This window comes from Pelophylax lessonae, assembly GCF_965119305.1.
Source record: "Pelophylax lessonae genome assembly, chromosome: 4".
Lineage (NCBI taxonomy): Eukaryota > Metazoa > Chordata > Amphibia > Anura > Ranidae > Pelophylax > Pelophylax lessonae.
This window is the reverse complement of record NC_138771.1, coordinates 557,302,414-557,322,182: the sequence shown is the minus strand read 5'-3', so window position 1 is coordinate 557,322,182 and position 19,769 is coordinate 557,302,414. Positions and strand designations below refer to the sequence as shown.

General features: G+C 45.1%; 1 protein-coding gene across 2 annotated transcripts in view; it reads left to right on the top strand.

The window, feature by feature from the left end:
• Positions 1 to 1,242: 1,242 nt before the first annotated feature.
• The window catches only part of ENTPD4 (ectonucleoside triphosphate diphosphohydrolase 4), an 86,605-nt gene continuing 68,078 nt past the window's right edge, over positions 1,243 to 19,769 (top strand). For both annotated transcript variants that reach the window (XM_082253161.1, XM_082253160.1), the window contains exons 1-2: positions 1,243 to 1,419; positions 14,245 to 14,366. In XM_082253161.1, the coding sequence (XP_082109287.1) occupies positions 14,359 to 14,366 (8 nt within the window). In that variant the 5' untranslated portion in view covers positions 1,243 to 1,419; positions 14,245 to 14,358. The remainder of the gene's footprint in view (positions 1,420 to 14,244; positions 14,367 to 19,769) is intronic.

The window sequence follows — 19,769 nt, the reverse complement described above, 5'->3', positions numbered from 1 at the left end:
GCAATGAAGGGGGCACACTGATCTCTCTCTGCATTGAAGGGGGCACACTGATCTCTCTCTGCATTAAAGGGGGCACACTGATCTCTCTCTGCACTGAAGGGGGCACACTGATCTCTCTCTGCATTGAAGGGGGCACACTGATCTCTCTCTGCATTGAATGGGGGCACGCTGGTCATTCTGCATTGAATGGGGGCACGCTGGTCTGTCTGCATTGAATAGGGACAAGCTGGTCTGTCTGCATTGAATAGGGGCAAGCTGGTTACTCTGCATTGAAAGGGGGCACGCTGGTAACTCTGCATTAAAAGGGGGCACGCTGGTCTATCTGCATTGAAACGGGGCACGCTGGTCACTCTGCTTTAAAGGGGGCACACTATACCTTGATTACTGAAGGCCCCTTTCACACTTTTGTGACCTCAAAGTCACGCAATTTTTTACAGGATAGTCAGGGCTAGTACATTCCATAATGGATAGCCTCTGAACTGTCCCGGGTCGCACTTACCTGTAAGAAGAAATACTTACCTAGAACATTTCTTCTCCAACGCTGCCATCTCAGGTGTGGGCAGCTGAAGCCACAGCGTCCCTCTTCGTGACGTCGGAGTCCCACAATGCACTGCACCAGCCCCTGTCGTCACTTCCGGTGCAGGCGCGGCATCTCTGCACAGCTTCTGGGCATGCCCAGAAGCTGTTTAGCAGTGAATGACGTGCCTGCACCGGAAGTGACGAGCGGGGCCGGTGCAGGCGCATTGACGTTCAGCTCCCAGGAATCATCGCAAACCGGGAAAGATGGCGCAGGCAGCGGCCGCAGAGGGAGGAAGTGGAAGGAAAGTGAGTATATTTTCTTCTATAATAAGGTAAGTGACCAAAAAAAAAAATCACCAGTATCCATTTCTTTTTCAGGTTCCCCTTAGCAAGTGGATGGCCCAAAATCGATTTTATCGATTTTGAGGCCGGAACTCCGCTTTAAGGAACCCCCAGCAACCTGTGGAGGAACCCCAGGAACCTTAGTTGAGAAACCGTGCCCTATTAGAGGAGTAAAAGCAAGGTAGTTTAGGGTGCTACTTGGGACAGACTAACACGTACGGTAACTGGTAATTACTTGTTGTAATTAGAACGTACATAAGATTTGGATATGTAACCCATTGATATGTCAGCCTTCCCTTTTCAAAAATGGCCGCTTATTGCATTTGGCGCCTACATGATGACGCAACCACAAGCCTGGGGCCTATCTCGCGAGATGTAGACAGGTGTCCGGTTGCTAAGGCCGCCTGGTTACCGGGCCTTAGGCTGGGAGGCCGGCTTCCGAACGATAGTGTGTACACACCTCCCTCCAACTCCTCCCCGGGGAGAGCTGCCTGGCCGAGCGCGGTGACGTGTCCTTCACCCGGGGAAGAGAGGACAGCCCCGGGAGGGACCGGACAGGTACAGGACATGGAGGGGGAGGGGGCGCTGACTGTCATAGCTCTATGTATGTATGGTGTGTGAGAGGGAGAGAACTGTCATCTCCTGTCTGTGTGTGTGACTTCTCTGAGAGATCACCGTGTGTGTGTATTCTACCCTCTGCCCTCCATGTGGAGATTACTGATATCACCACCACCCTCATCATCATCATCCTCCTCCTCCTCATCATACACCTCAGACCTACTCTTATCACATCTACCTGATCTCCCTGCCCCCCTCCATCAGCTGTGCCCGGCTCCTCTCTCTACCTCACCCTGTGTGTTATACATCTCATACATTACTGTTATCCTCCTCCCCTCTTCCTTCCGCTATGCATCCTTCCTTCCTCCTCCGCCTCCCCCTTTCCTTCCTTCCTTCTTTTCTTCTCTTCTTCCCTTTCTTTCCTCCTTCTCTCATCCCTTCTTCCCTTTCTTCCTTCTCTCATCCCTTCTTCCCTTTCTTCCTTCTCTCATCCCTTCTTCCCTTTCACCCTTCACTCATCCCTTCTTCCCTTTCCACCTTCTCTCATCCCTTCTTCCCTTTCTTTCCTCCTTCTCTCATCCCTTTCCTCCTTCTCTCATCGCTTCTTCCCTTTCCACCTTCTCTCATCCCTTCTTCCCTTTCTTCCTTCTCTCATCCCTTCTTCCCTTTCTTCCTTCTCTCATTGCTTCTTCCCTTTCTTCCTTCTCTCATCGCTTCTTCCCTTTCTTCCTTCTCTCATCCCTTCTTCCCTTTCTTCCTTCTCTCATCCCTTCTTCCCTTTCTTCCTTCTCTCATCCATTCTACCCTTTCCTCCTTCTCTCATCCCTTCTTCCCTTTCTTCCTTCTCTCATCCCTTCTTCCCTTTCCTCCTTCTTTCATCCCTTCTTCCCTTTCCTCCTTCTCTCATCCCTTCTTCCCTTTCTTCCTTCTCTCATCCCTTCTTCCCTTTCCTCCTTCTTTCATCCCTTCTTCCCTTTCCTCCTTCTCTCATCCCTTCTTCCCTCTCCTCCCCCTCTCGTCCCTTCTTCCCTTTCTTTCCTCCTTCTCTCATCCCTTCTTCCCTTTCTTTCCTCCTTCTCTCATCCCTTCTTCCCTTTCTTTCCTCCTTCTCTCATCCCTTCTTCCCTTTCTTTCCTCCTTCTCTCATCCCTTCTTCCCTTTCCCCCTTCTCTCGTCCCTTCTTCCCTTTCCTCCCCCTCTCGTCCCTTCTTCCCTTTCCTCTCCTCCCCCTCTCGTCCCTTCTTCCCTTTCCTCTCCTCCCCCTCTCGTCCCTTCTTCCCTTTCCTCTCCTCCCCCTCTCGTCCCTTCTTCCCTTTCCTCTCCTCCCCCTCTCGTCCCTTCTTCCCTTTCCTCTCCTCCCCCTCTCGTCCCTTCTTCCCTTTCCTCTCCTCCCCCTCTCGTCCCTTCTTCCCTTTCCTCTCCTCCCCCTCTCGTCCCTTCTTCCCTTTCCTCTCCTCCCCCTCTCGTCCCTTCTTCCCTCTCCTCCCCCTCTCGTCCCTTCTTCCCTCTCGTCCCTTCTTCCCTCTCGTCCCTTCTTCCCTCTCGTCCCTTCTTCCCTCTCGTCCCTTCTTCCCTCTCGTCCCTTCTTCCCTCTCGTCCCTTCTTCCCTCTCGTCCCTTCTTCCCTCTCGTCCCTTCTTCCCTCTCGTCCCTTCTTCCCTCTCGTCCCTTCGTCCCTCTCGTCCCTTCGTCCCTCTCGTCCCTTCGTCCCTCTCGTCCCTTCGTCCCTCTCGTCCCTTCGTCCCTCTCTTCCCCCTCTCGTCCCTTCTTCCCTCTCCTCCCCCTCTCGTCCCTTCTTCCCTCTCCTCCCCCTCTCGTCCCTTCTTCCCTCTCCTCCCCCTCTCGTCCCTTCTTCCCTCTCCTCCCCCTCTCGTCCCTTCTTCCCTCTCCTCCCCCTCTCGTCCCTTCTTCCCTTTCCTCCCCCTCTCGTCCCTTCTTCCCTTTCCTCCCCCTCTCGTCCCTTCTTCCCTTTCCTCCCCCTCTCGTCCCTTCTTCCCTTTCCTCCCCCTCTCGTCCCTTCTTCCCTTTCCTCCCCCTCTCGTCCCTTCTTCCCTTTCCTCCCCCTCTCGTCCCTTCTTCCCTTTCCTCCCCCTCTCGTCCCTTCTTCATTTTCTCCATCCTTCTTCCCTTTCCTCCTCCCCTCCTTCCTTCTTCCCTTTCTTTCTTAATTTTCTCCTTCCTTCTTCCCTTCCCTCCTTCCTCCTCTTCTTCCTCCAGCACATCTAACTATATCTGATCTCCCTGCACCCTCCATGAACTTTTCTCCTCTCTATATTATTTACCTGCCTCCCCTCTGTACTTCACTCCTGTGTTTTACATGTCATAGATTACTGTTCTCCTTCTCTTCTCTTCTTTTCTTCTCTTTTCTTCTCTTCTCCTTTTTATTTCTTTCATTCTCCTTTTTTATTTCTTTTCTTCTCCTCTTTTCTTTCCTTCTCCTCTCTCTGTAGTATGTATCTGGCTCCTCTCTGTACGTCCCCCTGTGTTATACATGTCATTGATTTAATAGATTACTACTATCAATCTTCATTATCATCCTCCTCTTCATACCTTTGCTGGCTCTCCATCTAATCATCATGCCCCAATGATTTCCTCTGTTCCTCTCTGATTGTTGAATTTCTCAGTGTGATACTTAGGATGGTTTTCTGTCTGGTCCTCTTCATACAGCACATGGGTTGATCTTTCCTTTACAGCAGGGATATGCAAACTGTGACCCTCCAGATGTTACAAAACTACAAGCCTCCTCATGCCTCTGCCTCTGGGTATCATGCCTGTCGCTGTCAGAGTCTTGCTATGCCCAATGGGACTCACAGTTCTACAACATCTGGAGGGCCACAGTTAGCATATTCCTGCTCTATAGTATGGGCCGGTCTCATCTCTGTGTGATGGTGTGCATTTATGGTGATTTCCATTATTGTCATACATGTGCTGTCCACATCTATGTACTGATCATCCTGGATGAGCTTTACGTTACACTACAGATGTCCTCACCGGTGACAAGATTACTAAAACTGCAGAGAAATAACTTGCCTGTTTCCATGTAAACTCTTTTACTAGGTGGATGAGCGTGGCTTCGCTCCCTGGCTGTTGGAAATGCTGCAGAATGTAAGTCACCATTGAAGGGGTGATGCCTCGCTCATCCAGCCAGAAGAAACACATGAAAAGAGCTGAGTAGTTCTCTGGCCTGTTTGGGTCTGCACAGCGATCCTGATGGCATGTTGGCATGTTGTCACTAGTGTAACCTGTCCTTTCCTGTAGGCTAGGACAACACTAGTGATCTCTTTGCTACTGAGATAATAAGACCCATTCACAATTGTGTGATGTGGCGCCTGTGTTAGCAGTTGTTGGCAGCGCTCTTGCGCTGTGTGCGATGTGTTGTAGTGCCATTCACTGTGATTGTATCCCAACACATTGTACAGTAGAGCACAATCCTCCACAGCATACCACACACATTGAAGTGCAATGCGTTTTACATAAAAAAAGATCATGCACATTTCTTCATCTCTTCTGCTGCATTGGCAGCCTATTCATAATAAATGCATGTCATAAAGAAATAATATTGCACTGCAATATATCACGTTTGTATGAATGAGCCCTCAAAGTGGAAGTCAATTTATTGGTGGTGGGGGGGCCTGGATGAGGACTGGAGTTGCCCAATATTTCATGTTAGCAAGTGGTTGATTGGTTGCTAGGACCGCCCCATGTCATAAAAATTTGGGCAGCTTCCACCCTCTATTTAGACCTGTGACATCTACCTCCCTCTGCCCTGCTGTGAGGGTGGCGGTGGAAGGGGGGAAGGGAGTCCTGGGAGAGGAATCTGTAGACTATAAGGCGGCCAGGCTAAGAAGCAGAGAGACAAACACCCAGGTTGTTAAGTGGTGCAGCCACGGCGGTCCATATAGGACTGTCAATCAGTCTGCGGTCCGCCATTTGGTGATAACTGCGCTATGTGATGTTTTACTCTTATACTGTATATTATATCCTCAATATCTGTATTACACACATGTATGTATTGTATGTAGCTATGTGACCTCTTTCACAGAGATCGATGGTCTGAGCTTTGTAGAATTCTCCATTATTGCTTCCATGCATTCCTCATTTTCCCTGATTCATTGCATCTCATGTATATTTAATTTCCCCCTTCATCTTCCAGGACAGCTGCTTGGAGAGATGATTGGCTCCACCCTCTACAGGAAACACAAATCAGACATAATTTAAAAAGCCCTTCCCTTCCTCTGACCCTCAGTTGTTTTTTGTTTCCAGACCCTAGGAGTACACCCCGTTCCGTTTGTTATTTTCTTTTTGGCCTGGTAGCTGTGGTTATTGGACCCCCCCTTGAGGTTTGCAGACTAATTTGTGGCTTTGCCTGCAATTTGTGGCTTTGCCTTGCCTTTGTCTAAAGGGCTCCCCTTTAATTTGTGGGTACTTGCCTTGCTGTGGTTTTAAGGCAGCTTCCACTGCCCAGTGTCTACTCTGCTTCGGTAGTACGTCCTGCCTGTGGTGAGCCAGGGGTACAGTGGAGGCTGTGGAAGGTGCCTCACCTCAGGTGTACCAAGATGGCATCTGAAGACGCACTTCCAGTGGCTTGGTAAAATGACGCCGAAACGGAAGTGAGGCGATCTGCTTCCGAGCGCCGGGTTACTTGTTCCTGGCAGGCTTAAGCGGCATTGAGACTGGGTTATTGCCGAGCGGCGGCTAAACTATTGGCGACTGTGATCTCCTCAGTGCAGTGCCGTTCATTTGAGAAATAAAGTGCCTTGCGAAAGTATTCGGCCCCCTTGAACTTTGCCACATTTCAGGCTTCAAACATAAAGATATAAAACTGTAATTTTTTGTGAAGAATCAACAACAAGTGGGACACAATCATGAAGTGGAACGAAATTTATTGGATATTTCAAACTTTGTTAACAAATAAACTGGAAAATTGGGCATGCAAAATTATTCAGCCCCTTTACTTTCAGTGCAGCAAACTCTCTCCAGAAGTTCAGTGAGGATCTCTGAATGATCCAATGTTGACCTAAATGACTAATGATGATAAATAGAATCCACCTGTGTGTAATCAAGTCTCCGTATAAATGCACCTGCACTGTGATAGTCTCAGAGGTCCGTTTAAAGCGCAGAGAGCATCATGAAGAACAAGGAACACACCAGGCAGGTCCGAGATACTGTTGTGGAGAAGTTTAAAGCCGGATTTGGATACAAAAAGATTTCCCAAGGTTTAAACATCCCAAGGAGCACTGTGCAAGCGATAATATTGAAATGGAAGGAGTATCAGACCACAGCAAATCTACGAAGACCTAGCCGTCCCTCTAAACTTTCAGCTCATACAAGGAGAAGACTGATCAGAGATGCAGCCAAGAGGCCCATGATCACTCCATAGGACAACAATCAGTCGTATACTGCACAAATCTGGCCTTTATGAAAGAGTGGCAAGAAGAAAGCCATTTCTTAAAGATATCCATAAAAAGTGTAATTTAAAGTTTGCCACAAGCCACCTGGGAGACACACCAAACATGTGGAAGAAGGTGCTCTGGTCAGATGAAACCAAAATCGAACTTTTTGGCAACAATGCAAAACGTTATGTTTGGCGTAAAAGCAACACAGCTCATCACCCTGAACACACCATCCCCACTGTCAAACATGGTGGTGGCAGCATCATGGTTTGGGCCTGCTTTTCTTCAGCAGGGACAGGGAAGATGGATGGAGCCAAATCCAGGACCATTCTGGAAGAAAACCTGATGGAGTCTGCAAAAGACCTGAGACTGGGACGGAGATTTGTCTTCCAACAAGACAATGATCCAAAACATAAAGCAAAATCTACAATGGAATGGTTCACAAATAAACATATCCAGGTGTTAGAATGGCCAAGTCAAAGTCCAGACCTGAATCCAATCGAGAATCTGTTGAAAGAACTGAAAACTGCTGTTCACAAACGCTCTCCATCCAACCTCACTGAGCTCGAGCTGTTTTGCAAGGAGGAATGGGCAAAATTTTCAGTCTCTCGATGTGCAAAACTGATAGAGACATACCCCAAGCGAATTACAGCTGTAATCACAGCAAAAGGTGGCGCTACAAAGTATTAACCCAATTTTTCAGTTTTTTATTTGTTAAAAAAGTTTGAAATCTCCAATAAATTTCGTTCCACTTCATGATTGTGTCCCACTTGTTGTTGATTCTTCACAAAAAATTACAGTTTTATATCTTTATGTTTGAAGCCTGAAATGTGGCAAAAGGTCGCAAAGTTCAAGGGGGCCGAATACTTTTGCAAGGCACTGTATATACATATTCGCCAGCACACCAAGGATCTTACGCAGTAGTCCGAAGAAACTTTTTATTGCAAATGGATCACATCAGGATAGGTGCTTCGCTGCAGCACCCACAACTGATGTACCCATCCATGACGGTGTGCGATGGGAATATGAACTATTCGTTCATTTGGCAAAAGCTGCTGATTTATTTCAGCCCTGCAGATGTGGGTTTCCTGCCACCTATGGATTGTGAGGATACCTCTGCAGATGGAGCACACGCTCAGACTGATACAGCGACTGCATCCCTTTCCAACACTACCTTCAAGGTATGTGCCTTCTCTTGCATAAGAAATGTGAGCATAAGGGCTCCATAGGTGGGAAGGAACATGCCATGTGTGCATTCGCTTTGTGGTTTTCTTTTATGTTAAGAAAAGTGTGGAAATCGTAGGACTAGGCTGCTGATAGTTCTAATAAAACTGCTCCTGTGATAATTGTATCTCAGTTGTCACAGGTTCTGAGTCAGTAGCTATGAAGGAGGTAATGTCTGCCATGAAAGAAGTTGTTTCCTCCTTTCAGTCATTTAGCGGTAAACTGGCTGGATTAGGTCCTTTCACTTCCAAATCTGTTGCAGTGGTTCAGGAACCTTTGCCATCAGTTTCAGCTAAGTTCTCCCATCCCTTGGTGTTCTAAACTGTTAGCTTCAAGCTGTCTCTAACCTAGGGCTGACACTCTGTGGTGGAAAGCGTCCAGCCCTGGCTTCCACGTGCATGGCTAGGAACCTGGATTTTTTGTTTAAGAGGCTGGATGGTTTGCTTTCCTCTGACACTCCAGTAGAGGAGGTCAGAGATTCCTTCCCCTTGGTCGCTAAATCTGTGATATTTCTGGCTGACGCCACGGCAGAGACAGTTAAATCAGTGGCTAGAGCCTTGGCACTTATTAATTCTGCTTGGCAAGCTATTTGGCTGAAATCCTGGGAGGGGGACCGTACTTCTAAGAACTAGTTGTACAGTATTCCCTCCCTTTGATTTTTTATTTGGTTCTTCCCTGGAGGAAGTCCTAGCCCAGTCTCAGAAAGGAGTAAGCGCTTCCCTTCAAAAAAGAGGTAGACCTCGTGGTAAAATACCTTTTTTACATGGTTTCCAGAACAAATCTGAATTTAAGTCAGGTGTTCGTCATGCCAAGGAAAAATGTATCTTTCAATAAAGACAAGCAAAAAGGGGGGCACTCTTTACTTCTTCAGCCCCTGCCAAAAGTTTGCCGTGTCGCCAGCTTAGGGGTGGGGGAAAGCTTGACCCTTTTTTCCAAACAGTGGGCAGAAGTCACCGAAAATCCCTTTTATCCTCCAGATTATAAAAGGGCTACAGATTAGAATTCAGACGTCTCCTACCCCGAAGATTCTTTCTCACCCGACTACCCATGGACCAGGAGGGAAAACAGGCCATGCTAGACCTGATTTCTCTTTGGGAGTCGTAGCGACTGATTTCTCCTGTCCTGAAGGATCAAAAATTTCAGGTGTTCTACTCACATTTTTCTTGTAAGAAAACAATTCGGCAAGTTTTGGATGATCATCAATTTAAGCGTCCTGAACTAATTTCTGATTTACCAATGGTTCTGTATGGAAAGCATCTATTCAGTCAGAAATCTGTTAATATCTGATATTTTCGTGTAACTCTGTACCTTCAGGACACTTATCGTTATGTGCCAAATTCCCAGAGTCATCAGAGATTTGTGATTCTCACGGAGAACGAATCAGGCCATGGACAGTTCAGGACTCTGTTGTTTGGTCTTTTGGCATCCCTGAGAAATTTTACAATTATTATAGCCAAAGTCATGGCCTATTTTTTTTACTAATAATTTCAATAGGTTCCTTATCTAGACGTTTTCTTAATCTTTGCACTGGAGAAAGAGACTTTCAAGAGATCTAGAGTTGATTTTGCAGACCCTTCAGAGGTTGGGCTGGAAAATCAATCTAGAAAAATTGTGCCTAGTGCCTTCTCAGAGTCTGCCCTTCTTGGGTTACCAAATAGCCACAGTCAGTCAAAAGGTCTCTCTTCCGGTGAAAAAGATAAAGATCATTCTCTCCGTGCAGAATTTCAGGTTGTTGCCACAAGCCTCCCCTCGCCATGTGATGCAGCTGTTAGGTTTAATGAAAGCAGCGATCACGGGGGTGCCATGGGCTCAATTGCATTCCAGGCACCTTCAAACCTTCTTCTTTTTTTCTCAAATGTTGGGATCGCAAACAAAAGCTCCTTGAATCAGATAGTTCAACTCCCTGGCGGATACTCTTGAGTCTCTCCTGGTGGGAACATCCAGAGAGTTTGCAGAGGGAGAGGCCTTGGGTACAGGGTTCCCCAATTAAAGTAACCACCGACACCGTTCTTTTGGGGTTGGGGAGCTTACTCAGGGATTGGCAAGCTTAGGGATCGTGGCTGCAAAAGGAGGCAGCCCAGAGTCCAATTTCAGAGAGCTCCTTGCAGTGGGGAAGGCGTTAGTGGCTCTGGAGCCGAGGATTCAAGCAGGCGAGCTGTTGGTCTTTTCCGAGAAGACCACAGTGGCAGCGTACCTCAACAAGCAGGCGTTGAACCCGCTCGAACAGTCTGTTATCCCTAACCCAGAAGATCCTGAGTTGGGCAGAAGACCATATTGCCCTAATCAGGGCTGTCCACATCAGTGGCTCAGAAAATATTCTAGTAGACTATCTGAGTCAGGCGAGAGTCAGCAGCAGCAATTTGGGGGCTGAACAGAGAAGTGTTACAAGACCTCAAACTAAGATGGACCTCTTTGTGTCAAACTTGGTGGACCTCTTTGTGTCCAGTCAAAAGAAGAAGCTCCCAGCCTTCTTACAGGAAAGAGAGATGGAGGCTTTAGAGACAGATGCGCTGATAGTCCCAGGGAAGTTCAGTCTTTCATATGCCTTCAGCCATTTGCACTGTTACCTCTAGTAATCTGAAAGATTGTCCAGGAACCAGCAGAAGTAATCCAGTTACCTCTGTGGTGGAGTTGGTTCTCAACCCTGAGGACCCTTTTAGCAGCTCCCCCCTTGCCCCAGCTGTTTCGAAGATATCGCCTCCGACAAGGGCCAGTGTTCCATCCAAACCCTCGGATTTACCATTTGACAGTTTGGAGGCCGAGTGGCGCATCCTACAGTTCAAAGGGTGTTCAGAAAGAGTTGGTAGTACAATTCTAGACAGCCATAAGTTGATCACAAGAAAAAAATTACGGTAAGGTTTTAAAAACGTATGTTTCCTGGCAGATAAAAAGCCTGGTTTGACTTTTTTTTTTTTTCTTTTCCCTGTATTTTAAATTTTTTTCACAGGAAGAAGTAGAAAAGGGCCTTTCTGTTAGTACTCTTTAAATTCTGGTTGCCACTCTGTCACTTTTCTTAGATGTCAGGCTAGTAGGGATGTAACGATATCAAAATCTCAGGGTACGATACAATTTCGATATTGACCTCACGGTAAGATATTTATTGCGATATTGTGGAAAAGCTAAAAGCTGAATGTAAAAAACATTTCCTAGGCTAATGGGAAAGGAATTATGAAACAAACAGCATGGGTGGCTGGGCACTGCCACTGTGGATAAGTACCAAAGGAAAATAAATGTTTAAAAAAATGTTTGGTTGGTGGAGAATGGGGAGTAGCAATTTTTATAGTATTTTTAAGATCATACCTTGGCACATCTGTAGTACGATGTATACAACCAACCTGACATTTACAAAGATCAATATGCTGTTTAACTTTCCAGCAAGTTACAATTTCAGCCAATTTACTTCTGTTTGTTAATTAAGAGCCAGGCATTCCCTTGATCAATACCAGACCCTTTTCCTAGATGCTGTTCTGATATTATTAAGCTCTTCCTGCTCAGCCTGGCATCCCTTTTAAAGGTGAATGCCCCAGAAGGGACTGGTGATCATGTGTGATCCCGTGATCCCGTGATCCCGTGACTACAGGCCATTAGTCTTGTTGCTGTGCTGAGAGCGCGCTCACAGTTCTTGGTCATCTGCTGCCCAGCAATGCATATGTGTGCTCACTGTGCTGGCCTTGAGTGGCGTCAGTTTTTTTTTTTTTTCATTTAATTTCGAATCTTTCTTTTACACATAAACTGACTCACCGGCGGTCCGGTGTCACTGTCTTCCTCTTGCCGACTTGCTGTGGTGCTGTCAGGCTGTCACGCTGTGGTCACGGTGCCTGCCTGGAAGGAAGCTGCTCCGACTCCGCCGCTCTCGTGCGCTGGCTCCGCCTCCGCTCCACAAGCCCGCCCACCCACACTGCTCCAAACCAACTGGCAGCCGCTCGGCTCGGCCAGTAGCAGTGCAGCATAGAGGTGAGTGACCGCAGACAGCAGGAGCCGACAAGACACAGAGAGAGACACAGAGACGGCGGCCAGACACCGTGCACCCACCACGACGATATCGGGCCATGTCAACAACCGCGATACCGCGATAGCGGTAATATCGTTACATCCCTACAGGCTAGTCAAGGAAATATTAGTGAAAAGATTTCTCTTATTGAGAACTAGACATACTCCAAGGTAGTTGGGCAGATTTCCCCTTGGGACCTGTCTTTAGTGTTGTATGCTGTTACCAGAGCTCCTTTTTGAACCTTTGAGTAAGGTTTCTTTAAAGTTGATAACTATGAAGATTGTTTTTCTTCTGGTCATCACATTGGGTAGAAGGATTTCGGACTTAGAATCCCTCTCTTGTAAGGACCCCTTTTTTGAGGATATTGGATGATAGCGTGGTTATTAAATCAGACCCTTTGTACTTACCTAAAGTTTCTTCCAGTTTTCACAGGTGACAGAAAGTGGGTCTTCTTTGTGTTTGTACCTCTCACAGGAATTCAGGGGAGGAAAGATTTTGTTTTCTGAAGGTAGAAGAAGTCTACTTCACTATTCAGAGATTACTAGTGCGTTTAGAAATTCCTCTCCGCTTCGCTTCTTTTAGTGGTCCCAGGAAGGGGTCTAGGGCCTCCAAGAGCTCTGTCGCCAGGTGAATTAGCGAAACCATTTTCGAAGCTTATGGTTCCTCAGGTCAAGCCCCTCTTAACAGAATTAGGGCTCATGCTACAAGATCATGGGCAGAAAGAGCAGGAGCATCGTGGGAAGAAATATCCTAAGCCGCTATTTGGGCTTCCTCTCATGCGTTCATCAAGCATTATAGAGTTCAGATGCTCTCCAGCTAGGACCTCTCCTTTAGAAGGAAAGTGCTGCAGGCTGTCGTCCCTCCCTAAGGTATGTTGTCTTGCTTATCCTCTCCAAGTAACTGTCCTGGAAGATGAAGGGGAAAACCCCCGTTCGACTTACCAGTAATGATATTTCTATGAATCTTCCAGGATAGTGTCCAGATTCCCACCCATTTCTTTTGAAAACTAGTTCTTTTATTTACCTTGGTGGTGATTTATGGAGATTCTTTTATTCCTCTGCCTTTGTGCATTGATGGAGGTTTACTTGATCTTCAAAACAACTGAAGGTCAGAGGAAGGGGAGGGATTTTTAAATGATGTCTGATTTGTGTTTCCTGTAGAGGGCGGAGCCAATCATCTCTCCAAGTAGCTGCTTTGGACGATTCATGGAAATACCGCCACCGGTAAGTCTGTCGAGGGGTTTTTCAGAGTAATCAATAATGCATAGTGCATGTTTTACTAAGCATGTCTGCAATATAATGCTCAGTATATGCAATTCCCTATGTATTACTTGTATATGTGCAGTTAGTAAAGCTTCATTCACAGGGACGTACCTATCTGTACACCCTTAGGTTTAGGAGTGTGTCTATGGGAATGTTTAACCATAGTTCCAGAAGTGCATTTGTGAGGTCAGGCACCAATGTGGATGAGAAGGCCTGGCTCGCAGTCGCCACTCTAATTCATCTCAAAGGTGTTCTATCAGGTTGAGGTCAGGACTCTGTGCAGGCCAGTCAAGTTTCTCCACCCCAAACTCGCTCATCCGTGTCTTTATGGACCTTGCTTTGTGCACTGGTCCAAATCATTTGGTGGAGGGGAGATTATGGTGTGGGGTTGTTTTTCAGGGGTTAGGCTTGGACCCTTAGTTCTAGTGATAGGAACTCTTAAGGCGTCAGCATACCAAGACATTTTGGACAATTTCATGCTCCCAACTTTGTGGGAACAGTTTGGGGATGGCCCTTTCCTGTTCCAACATGACTGCGCACCAATGCACAAAGTAAGGTCCATAAAGACAGGGATGAGCGAGTTTGGGGTGGAGGAACTTGACTTACCTGCACAGAGTCCTGACCTCAACCCGAAAGAACACCTTTGAAGATGAATTAGAGGGGAGACTGCAAGCCAGGCCTTCTCATACACATCAGTGCCTGACCTCACAAATGTGCTTCTGGAAGAATGGTCAAACATTCCCATAGACACACTCCTAAACCTTGTGGACAGCCTTCCCAGAAGAGTTGAAGCTGTTATAGCTGCAAAGGGTGAGCCAATTCAATATTGAACCCTACAGGCTAAGACTGGGACGCCATTAAAATTCATGTGCGTGTAAAAGCAGGCGCCCAATACTTTTGGTAATATAGTGTATGTTGTGAAATTGACATGACAAGCTGATTTTGATTTCATGCAGATGGAAGATATGGATGAGATTACTTTGGATAGAACGTGGTAATATAACCACAGTTATGGGTTGAACGTCTCTTCTTCCTCTACGTGTGTACCCATCTTCTGATAAGTCTCCAGTATGGGGCGGTGAGTATTAATGAATGGGACCTTGGTGGGTGCGTGCCATAAATAATATATCATTATAAAATATATTATGAATCTTTCTATGTTAGTGTTCTGCTACAAGAAAGCTTTGTTACTATCAATTCCCTTTAATATTCCTATAGTTTTGAATTTTAACCCTTTTTAGGCACTAGAGACAATGTGAAAGATTGGTTTATTTTGCAGCCAGTGTTTGCATTTACCTGCCTTTTTATTTTAAACAAATGTATAACTCTGAAAGCCAAGACTAATGTTACAAAATTAGATTAATAATAGCTGACAGCCATCTGCCAGGGACTCCTAAAGGCAACTCTTCATCACTTCTTACTGTTTAAAATTGCATAAAAATCTATGAAAATAAACATTTTAAATAAAATTAAAATCCAGTCAAATAATATAATTGAATGTTATGTAATAATAATTAGAAGAATACATATTTTTATAGCTCAGCTCCAGCCTTACCTCTTTTTTATTGCTCACTTGTAGCAAATCCCTTCCTGCATTGAAACACATTACTCGCAGTCACCTGAAAAGTTGCATCTCTACAATATAACCATTAAAGCTGTAGCCGCTATATTGAACATGCCTTCACTCATCAATCCCCTTTACTCCTGATTCCTGCTGCCCATAGGTGTGCACAGCCTATTGCATTAGGGTGTGCACCCCAAAGCTCAAACACATAGACGTGTATACTGAGGGTGTCAGTAGGTTAGAGATCGGTGTCTGTAGTTTTATTGTTATTTTTTATTCTTTTTTTTACAATTTTTTAGTTTTTTGCTAGCCTAGTTAGGGAGCTTTGGTGAAATATCAGGGGTCTAAACAGGGGGAATCTGCGCCACAAAGGGTGATTAGGGTGTGCCCAGGTACACCTGGCACACCCTGTGTGCACACCTATGCTGCTGCCCTTGGCCTGCTTCTCACAGCCCTTGGCTTGGGCTTTCTCGGGCATCAATTATTTTTTCTCTTCATCCTTAGCGTTCTATGAAAAAGAACATTGCAAAATCCCTTTATACATGCATGTCTAGATAGATGTTGACAAGTTGCTGCATAATTAATACCTGGGCTGACAGCAGAGCACACTAACAGGAGGAGAGAGTAGAATGACAACTCATTACATTGCCACTAACCCTTCACTGCTCAATCAGTCAATTTCCTTTATCAAATGGCCTCTCTGTGCTGTATGTCAGGTGTTTTAGGATCACAAGACTGGCTGCACAGAACTACATATTCATTTTGGTAGGTAGAACTGTTGTTCACATGTATAACTGTTTGTCTACAGTGCAGCCGTAAATTAGAATTCCAGGCACATGGTTAAAGTGGTTGTAGCCCTAAAAAAAAAAAAAAAAGACCCTGTTCCTTTAAAGCATATTACACCGCACAGTGTTTGTGCGTTGTCATTTTTCCTTCTCTAAGCTGTAAAAAACCTGGTTGATCCTGCCAGGTCATGTGACCGCTAATTGGCGAGGTGAAAAAAGGTATTTAGAAGAACAATTTTAAAAAAGCACAAACACTGTATAGTACATTTTGTCCTAGCAGAGGGGCTGGCCGTGTTTGTAAGCACTGCCTTCACAACCCCTTTAACCACTTTAGGACCGGAGGATTTTCCTGCTTTTCGTCCGGGCCACTTTTTGCGATTCGGCACTGTGCGACCTTAACTGACAATTGCGCAGTCATGCAACGCCGTACTTAAACAAAATTTACGTCCTTTATTTCCCACAAACAGAGCTTTCTTTTGGTGCTATTTGATCACCTCTGCGCTTTTCATTTTTTGCTATATTAATAAAAAAAAGCGACAATTTTGAAAAAATAACAATATTTTTCTACTTTTGACAGTTAAAAAATATCCAATATATTCAATTTTTGTCATATATTTAGGCCAAAATGTATTTAACTACATGTCTTTGACAAAAAAATTCTCAATGAGCGTATTTTTAACCGCTTTAAGACCGGAAGATTTTACCCCATTGCTGATCAGGCCATATTTTGCCATTCGGCACTGCGTTACTTTAACGGACAATTGCGCGGTCGTGCGACACTGCACCCAAATTAAATTTATGTCCTTTTTTTTCCCCCACAAACAGAGCTTTCTTTTGGTGGTATTTGATCACCTGTGGGATTTTTTTTTTTTGCTTTTCATCTTTTTGCGCTATAAACAAAAAAAGAGCGTCAATTTTGAAAAAATAACAATATTTTTCACATTTTTTTTATTTGAAATTCTCCCCCCCCCCCCCCCCAAAAAAAAATGTAAAAATCAAAATTTTTTAACATTTTAGGCCAATTTGTTTTCTGCTACATATGTTTGGTAAAAAAAAATCGCAATAAGCGTATTTTGATTGGTTTGCGCAAAAGTTATCGCAGCTACTAACTTTGGGAAATTTATGTCATTTTTATTGTTTTTTTATTTTTTTTTTAACTAGTAATGGCGGCGATCTGCGATTTTTTATTTTTTTTTTATTTTTGCGTGACTGCGACATTGCGGCGGACAGATCGAACCCCTAACTGACATTTTTTAAACTCTTGGGGGTACCAGTGACATTACTACAGTAATCAGTGCTATAAATATGCACTGTTACTGTAAAAATGACACGGGCAGGGAAGGGGTTAACTTTTATTGGAGAGGGAGGGGTTAATGTATGCCTGGTGCTTACTGACATATGTGGGGGGAGGGGACTGTGTGATACAGGCACAGATCGCAGGTTCAGCTATGCTGAATCCTGTAATCTGTGACTGCCTGTCACATAGGAGATCCGCCCGCTTTGTTTACACAAGCGGGCGGATCTCCTCACTCAATCGCAGATGATCGGGGAAGAGCGGCGGTGATCACCAACTCTCCTCCCCTGGCCTGACTCCCGCTGTGTCTGAATACAGCGGGAGCGAGCCTCCGGCGGCAGCGCGCACGCCGCCCACAAGGGGAGGAGTCCAGCGACGTAGGTCTAGGTCGCTGGACGATAACGAGCCACTTTGCCGCAGTACGCTCAATGTGAGCGGTCGGCAAGTGGTTAAATACACAGTTGAAATTTATTAAAATGGTTCTAAAGGCTGAAGGTTTTTTTTTTTTTTACCCCCACCCCCCTCCCCTAGTACTTACCTGAGCCTCATCTCGATCCAACAATCTGAAGGTTTTTCACCTTGTGTGCAGCTCCACCCCAGACCCTCACATAGTACTTATCCGAGCCCCATCTCGATCCAATGATGTGCATGAGAGCAGCAGTTCTCTCTGGTCTCTCCCTCCTCATTGGCTGAGCCACACATTGGCTCCCACTGCTGTCAATCACAGCAAGTGAGGAGTGAATGGGGTATAGCCATGCTCTGTGTGTCTTATGAGCACACAGAGCAGGTCTCAAGTGCCCCCATAGCAAGCGGCTTGCTATGGGAGCACTCCGCAAGGGGGGGAGAGGCAATGAGCGCCGGCAGGGGACCTGAGAAAACGTAAGCCTTAAGACTCCTTTCACACTCGTGTGACTTGTAATGAAACTTGGACACATAAACTGTGCAGATATTTGCCAGAACACCACAGATCTTTAAGTTGTCCAAATAGCTTTATTGATGTATGATCACATATATGCAATGTGTCATGTAAGATCCAGTCTCCAGCTGGTGACTGCTGCAGCATCCAGTATCCTAGAGCCTTCTCCAGGACCTGTGCGATGGGAATAGGGATGGGTATTTGGACACACAAGTCCCAGCCCATGTATTTCAATGAAATCCGTTTAAATCTATTTGACTTAGTCGCAGCGATTTTTAAAAAGGTTCCTGCGCTACTTTGATGCAGTTTTCATGTGACTTGAGTGCCATAGACTGCAATGTAAACTCTCAAATGTCACATGAAAATCGCATCCTAATGTTATCAATGCGACAGTTGTGCAACAGTCAAAGCCCAAGTCGCACCCATCCAAAGTTGCATCAAAGTTGCAATGTAAAGTTACAGTGAAAATTACACGACTTTGGAGTCGCACAAGTGTGAATGGAGCTTTAACCACTTAAGCCTCGGAGGATTTGGCTGCTCAAAGACCAGGGCCTATTTTGCAATTCGGCACTGCGTGACTTTAACAGACAATTGCGCGGTCGTGCGACGCTGTACCCAAATGAAATTGATGTCCTTTTTTTCCCACAAACAGAGCTTTCTTTTGGTGGTATTTGATCACCTGTGCGATTTTTACTTTTTGCGCTATAAACAAAAAAACGAGCGATAATTTTGAAAAAATAATATTTTTCACATTTTTTTGGATGAAATTCCCCCCCAAAAAAATATAAAAATCAAAATGTTTTAACATTTAAGGCCAATTTGTTTTCTGCTACATATTTTTGGTGAAAAATATCGCAATAAGCGTATTTTGATTGGTTTTCGCAAAAGTTATTGCGTTTACTAACTAATGGAAAGATTTTTGTCACTTTTATTGTTTTTTTTTTTTAACTAGTAATGGCGGTGATCTGCGATTTTTTTTTTTTTTTTTTGCGGGACTGCGACATTGCGGCGGACAGATCGGACCCTTGACTGACATTTTTGACTCTTTTGGGGGGACCAGTGACATTACTACAGTAATCAGTGCTATACATATGCACTGTTACTGTAAAAATGACACTGGCAGGGAAGGGGTTAACTTTATTAGACATTCAGGGGTTAAGTGTGTCCCTAGGGGCGTGCTTCTAACTGTAAAAGGGCGTGGCTTTTGATGTAACCACAGAGACATAGGATCCTACATAGAGCTGCACGATTCTGGCCAAAATGAGAATCACGATTTTTTAACTTTACTGTTATGTTTTTTTTTTTTTTATTCATTAAAGTCTATTAATTGCGTTTGAAAGACTGCTGCACAAATACAGTGTGACATAAAATATTACAACAATCACCATTTTATTCTGTAGGGTCTCTGCTAAAAAAATATATAAAATGTTTGGGGGTTCTAATTACTTTTCTAGCAAAAAAAAACAGATTTTAACTTGCAAGCAACAAGTGTCAGAAAAAGGTCTAGTCTTTAAGAGGTTAAACTTCCTTTCTCCCTGGCAGAGAGAAGGAAAAGATACAATGTAATCATTTTGTTTATAGTTACTGGGAGACTTATGGCCCGTACACACGATCCGAAAATCGGACGAAAATTAACGCTTGTGAAAGGATCGGACGATAATCTGATCACGACAGTTCACCCGATATTATCCGGTCGTGCAAGCATAAAAATTTTGATCGTATTATAACACATTGTACGATAATCGTATTATCAGTATGTTGTTCGTCCGAAAAAAATGGTGAGCAGTAGACAGCGCATGAGCAGTAGACATCATTTTCCCCTCACACGCTACAGCGTGGTTACGCATACCGGAAGCTAAGAATTATCGTCCGAGAAAATTCGTATCATGAGTAACCTCTCCCTTTAAGCGAATATTATTAAG